General features: G+C 37.0%; 1 protein-coding gene across 2 annotated transcripts in view; it reads right to left on the bottom strand.

Moving 5' to 3' along the window:
- The window catches only part of PFKFB1 (6-phosphofructo-2-kinase/fructose-2,6-biphosphatase 1), a 38,087-nt gene extending 32,260 nt beyond the window's left edge, over window positions 1-5,827 (bottom strand). For both annotated transcript variants that reach the window (XM_023509073.1, XM_003803567.3), the window contains exon 1: window positions 5,449-5,827. In XM_023509073.1, coding sequence (XP_023364841.1) covers window positions 5,449-5,545 — 97 coding nt within the window. In that variant the 5' untranslated portion in view covers window positions 5,546-5,827. The remainder of the gene's footprint in view (window positions 1-5,448) is intronic.
- Window positions 5,828-6,389: the final 562 nt, after the last annotated feature.

The raw sequence follows: 6,389 nt of genomic DNA, 5'->3' as shown, positions 1-6,389 counted from the left end.
TTTCTTTCTTTTTTTTTTTTTTTTTGAGACAGAGTCTCACTATGTCACCTTCAGTAGAGTGCAGTGGCATCACAGCTCACAAAAACTATAGCAATTCTAAATTTATTTATAATTATCTACAAACTTTCAAAACTGACAGAATTGCAGGGAGACATTAGCAAATTTTGTACATTGACAGACAGCCAAAACCCTGTAAGAATACAGAACATTTGAGCCAGATTAACAAACATGACTTAATTGTTGTATATACTACACTAAATGAAACTATAAAATGCACATTCTTTTCAAGAGCTCATGGAACAATTACCAGAATTGTTCATATGTTGGTCCATAAAGCAAATTTTGACAGATTTCAAAGAATTAAAATCATACAAAGTTGTTCTCTGACAATAGTGGGATTAAACTGGAAATGACAGGGTACTGATATATAAAACAGAAGCTGGCTCAAGGGGCTGGCACCAAGTACTGGAAACCTCCTAGTATGACTGGCAGCAACTAAATCTTTAGTTTCTAGATGATTATCATATAGATCTTAGTAGTCTTGGAAATGGACTGAAATGACCTGGGTAAACTGAATAAGTGACAGAGAGACTAAGAAAGCCTGGGGCTGTGTCTATTTATCAAAAGGTCTGGTAATACTTAAAAATTTTTATGGTGAAACAATTGTGCATCAGTGGAATATTAGCCCTGCTTATTAGGCCAATTATAACACAGGATACTTATATTAGAAAAGCAGAAAGTCTGAAAATTAATGAGCTGACCATCTAACTTTACAAGTTTAAAAAAAAACATAATATAGTGAAAGTGGAAGAAATAGAAAAATGATGAGAAAAATAATAAGACATAAAATACAAAGTATTTTCAAAAATGAAAAGTTGGTCGTTTTAGAAGAATTATAAAAAGTGATGAACTTCTGTCAAGATTAAGAGAATAAAAAGAGTGCACAAATAAACAATATTAGAACAAAGAAAGAGGATATACTGAAAATGCAACAGAGATTTAAAAGATATGAAGATTAATTTTTTTTTTTTTTTTTTTTTTTTGGCCAGGGCTGGGTTTGAACCTGTCAACTCCAGTATATGTGGCCGGTGCCCTACTCCTTTGAGCCACAGGCACCTCCCTGAAGATTAAATCTTTATGTAAATAATTTTGAAAACTGATGTGAAATAGAAAAAGTCCTAGAAAACTGGGCAGCGGCTGTGGCTCAAAGGAGTAGGGCACGAGCCCAATATATTGGAGGTGGCGGGTTCAAACCTAGACCTGCCCCCCCCCCCAAAAAAAAGTTCTAAAAAGTTGTAACTATAAAAAGCTCAATAAATTGTGGTATATGTATACCATGGAATACTAAGCAGCCATAAAGAAAGATGAAGACTTTACCTCCTTCATGTTTACATGGATGAAGCTGGAAAATATTCTTTTTAGCAAAGTACCTCAAGAATGGAAGAAAAAGTATCCAATGTACTCAGCCCTACTATGAAACTAGTTTATAGCTTTCATAGGAAAACTATAACCCAATTTTAGCCCAAGAATATGGGGAAAGGGGAGAGGGAGGGGAGGGGAGGGGGGTTAGGTGGAGGGAGGGTGATTGGTGGGATTACGCCTATGGTTTATCCTATAAGGGTACATGTGAATCTCTCTAAATGTAGAATATAAATGTCTTAACACAATAATTAAGAAAATGACATAAAGGCTATGTTAACCAGTTGGATGAAGGTATTTCAAATTGTATATAGCAACAGCACTCTGTACCCCAAGATAGCATTCATGTACACAGATATGATTTAATAAAAAAAAAAGTTTAAAAAAGCTAACATAAGTATAAATAGCAAACACAAATGACTCTAAAACTATTAAAGAAACTGTATCAGTTACAGTGTTAAAAGAGACATCAGGTTCAGATGGTTTTAACTGTAAGTTATGCCAAATATTTGAGGAACAGATAGTTCCCTGGGTGACATCTGTGAGAGAAAAGAATGAAAGGAAATAGTTCTCACCTCATTTTATGAGGTTAGTGTAACCTTGATACTAAAATCAGACCAAGACAACACAAGAATGAAAAATTACAGGCCAATCTCATTCTGGAATAAAATGCTAAAATCTGAAACAAAATACTAGTGAATGAAATAATAAATTCTTAATTATCCCAAGACTGCTATGATTAATTCAAAGTAAGAAAACCTCTAATGTAACAAACCACATCAACCGGTGAAAGTAGAAAATTAGTATGTCATCTCAGTGAATAACATAAAGCATGTTTAATAAAACTCAACATCCATCCAATTTTGAAAAGATGAGTGCATCTTTTAAAAATTATATTGGCAAACTAGAAATAAATGGGAACTTCCTTAACCTGTTAAATGATATCTAAGAAAAAAAACTACAGCAAATTTACTTAGTAGTGAAACTTTAAAAACATTCATTTTAAAATCAGGATAAACATAAGCATGCACACTATTAACATTTCTTTTTAACATTCCCCACACATTATGTACATGTATTATGTTAAAAGTGGGATGACAAAAGTCTTGACAGTGTAGTAATATAAGAAAAAGATAAAAATATGGATTGAGGGAGAAAATAAAAGCTCATATAAATTATTGAAACTAATAAAGTAAAGTTTAGCAGGCTTTCTAGTTACAAATTTGTTATACAAAAAACATTATATTTGTATACATTAGCAACAAACTGTTACAAAACATAATTTTCTAAAAATATACTATTAGCAATAAGATACAATAATAATAAAAATTTTACAAAGACATGAATTATAGATTAAATTATGAAACTTCACTAAAATAACACAAAAAAGCCTAAATACATGGAAAGACATATCGTAGTTAGGGAAGACTCAAAATCACAAAGATGGTAACTCTTCTCAAATCAGTTTACAGATAGAAAGTAATTTCAATCAAAATCCCCATAATTTTGTCCCTCTGTGTGTGTGTATGTGTGTGTAACTTGAAAAGCTAATTCCAAAATGTATAAGGAAGAGCAATAGGTCAAGAGCAGCTAAGACATTCATAAAAAGGATAAGATGGAGGAACTTGTTCTACTAGGATAAATGTACAAGAACATCCACTCCTCTCTCATAACCAAAAATTAGAAATTACTTAAATGGTCATTAATAGTAAGATGTATAAATAAACTATGGGATATTCACAAGGAAAATAAACAAGCTACAAGTACATGTAACAATAATATGGATGGCTCAAATATACATAATGTTGGATGAAAAAAGAATATACAGAGCTATTCAATCACTTTACATAAGTTAATGAATCTGACCTTCATAACAACATAAGACACAATTATTGTGTCTTCCAGAGAGAATGATCCAAGAGAAAGGTGATTCAGACCTTTCTGGGAGCAATAGCCTGGCCTCCCCAGTAAGAGGTGAGATAGACACTGCCCAAGGAAAGACCTGGAAACATTACTATTAAGGTTTTTGCAGCTGTGGTCTGATAAAATTCAGTTAATTGTTAACAAGAGACTGTCTTGTGCACACAGAGCCCCATTCTTGGCTGTGGTGAATGGTAGAGTGGAAGTAGCATGGAGTACCATTTACTGAGCATCTGCTATGTGCAAGGCTCAAGGCTTGATGCTGGAGATATAGTGGTTAACAAGACCACAAGACTACACATTACTTTCTTGTTTAAATAATGAAAAGTGGCTAACATACCAATCATGTCTTTCTCATAATTGTTGTGTTAAGACATTTATATTCAACCTTTAGACAAATTCACATGTACCCTAATAGGATAAATTATAGGCGTGGTCCCCACACAATAATGATCTAATAAAAAATAAATAAAAAATAAATAATGAAAAGTAAAATTTACTGAGTGCTTACTATGTGCTGGACACTCTTGGAAGCACCTCACATGTTTAAGTTCATCCAATCCTCACACTACAATTATTAATGCCATTTTATAGGTGAGGAAACAGAATCCCAGTGAGGTTAAGTGACTTGTCTAAAGTCACAGAGGCAGACTGTGGCAGACTCAAATCTAGACAGTGTGAATTCAGAACCCATGAATCAGTAAATCACCCCAACAACACTGGGTGGTATATATTAACCCTGTTTTATAGTTGAGGAAAGTAAGGTCGGGAACTATAGTGAGAAGTGAGCAAATATTTATTTTGTGCCTTCTATGTGACAGAACTATATTAGGTGATTTATGTATATTATCTCTCAAGTCGAAAGGCATAGTTTCCAGGAATATAATGGTTACAACGTTAGAGGACCCATGTATGCAGAGAGTGGCTTGCCTGCTTGTCAGATAAACACACAGCTCCTTAGAAAGGACTGAGAGTGGTTGGCTTTCGGTCTCCAGACTCCTAGATCTCCAGATGAGTGACTGAAAGTGCTGGCAGAGAGGAAGAAGAGGAGGATTTTTTTTCCCTCTTCCATCATCTACATCCTACATCTTAAACACTGTATTTAACATCCTACATCTTCCTGGATCCTCTAAGCAACTACTGTTCCTCCCACTAGCTCTGAGCTTGGGCCTCTTCTAACATTAGCAGGGTGGAAACTCGCTCATCTGGTCTTTGGGGTGTCTGGGTCCCACAGCCCACAGCCACCTTAACTTCTCCCATCTTGTGGCCCCTCAGGCTATAATCCTTGAGCTGGAGGCACTTTAGCCCACAACTATCCCCTGTTCTCTACAGAAAATGGTAGACTTCAGTTTAAAAAAAAATATTTGCATGCTTTGTTTGCTTCTCTATTGTGCTTGCTCTTTCTTAAATTTCCAAAGTGAATACCATGTGAGCAGGCTGTCTCTGAGAGACCAAGTATTGTCTTCTACCTCAAATCCTCTGAGGGCCCATCTGTACCAAGAAGTCAACACTAGAGACAGGACACCCAGTCAACTTCTTTCTCAATTCATGTGGGTACAGGCTAGACTGAGAAGAGGCTTGAGAAAGGGGAAGAGCAATACTGACCAGTAATGTGGTACCACTGTGTACTCAGTACCTGTCTCCTGAGAGATGATGCCAGAGACCATCCCCTTATTTCATCCAGGCACTATCAGTTAGGCAAGATCAGTTCCCAGTCACATTATAAGTCACCCAAATAAAACATTCCAGGATAGCACTGAACCAAACAAGAAACATTAAATTCCAAACAAGAAGCATTCCAAATAAGCTCTGGATAAGAAAAGAAAAGTTCATAGCCAAAGTTCATTATCCTTTTGATGAAGATGGTCTTTATTAATTCTCTTTTGCCTGTCTTAAATTCTCTCTCTTTCCATATGTGTTCCTCATTCTTTCCTCACCTTTTCTGATAATAGCCTCTTATCCTACAGCTACTTCATTCAGCTATTCATCTATTCCACCTTTTAGGTTAGAGTGGGAGTGGATGGCAGTCAGGGAATGGTGCATCATTTGCTCTTCTACACCCATTCTACCTCCACCACCATGAAGCCCATGAAAATAAACCCCACTTACAGCCCCTTCTCCGTTGCAGCCCACTGTTGCCGCTGCTGTGTGGAATCCAGATCTTCTGCAACCTAGTTTGGGTGAGCTCCCCCATCTCTTGAGACATCTTAGAAGTCACAGCTAATGACACTATTGCCCACAAGGTACGACACCTCAGTTCCTATCTTAATAGCTGCTCCTTCCCTTGATGTTATGGCAATAGTAGGTGGGCTGGGTCAGGGAAGAGCAGTGGGCTTCTGTGCCCTCTCACAGCCTGTCTCCAGCTCTCTCTCCTCTTTCCTCTAGTCCTAGCCTGCCTCTGCTCCTGAATGTACCAGTGAGGGCTTAGGTGCAGAGAGCAATAGGTTGGGCAGAGGTCAGCAGAGGCCTCTGAACTCCAAGGGTTGTGTACATAAAAGATAAGCTGGAGCACAGCAAGGAAGGCAGCCAACAAAACAGCCCAGGTCTGGCCAGCCACTTCCCTCCAATTAAGGCAGGACTAGTAGAGTATGCAAATAAAAGACAAAAGATCATGTGTTTATATCCTGTGTGGGATGGGGAAGCAAAGGTAATGGTGGTGGTAGGTCTCAGCAGCTTTCCGAGCTTTGAAAAAAACAAAGAAAAAAAAATCCAGGTAGAATATCAAGCTCCAACACAGAAACAGCCACATCAGAAATGCAAGGTTCTTGAGGACAAAAACACAAAGTCCTTAATGAAAATAGTGATGTTTTGAGCTAGCAATTAAAGGCACAAACTTGAAATGGAAAGTGTACTGCTTCACTTCTCTCCTCACCCAAAATATCAGTGCAACCCTTGTTTTCCTCTGGATTCTGCTACCTTTCCTGCCACAGGGCATCTTCTTCCTAAAATGTGCTGCCTGCAGCATTCTTGGAGAGATTGGCACTATCTGATAATCTATATACTCTCTCTAGCCAAAAGTAAATAAATCCAAGTAAATATGACACCTTGGG

The sequence above is a fragment of the Otolemur garnettii genome, unplaced genomic scaffold (assembly GCF_000181295.1).
Source record: "Otolemur garnettii isolate 467f Iridium unplaced genomic scaffold, OtoGar3 scaffold00337, whole genome shotgun sequence".
NCBI lineage: Eukaryota > Metazoa > Chordata > Mammalia > Primates > Galagidae > Otolemur > Otolemur garnettii.
Note: the sequence above shows the minus strand (reverse complement) of the source record. Positions and strands in the feature narration are given on the sequence as shown.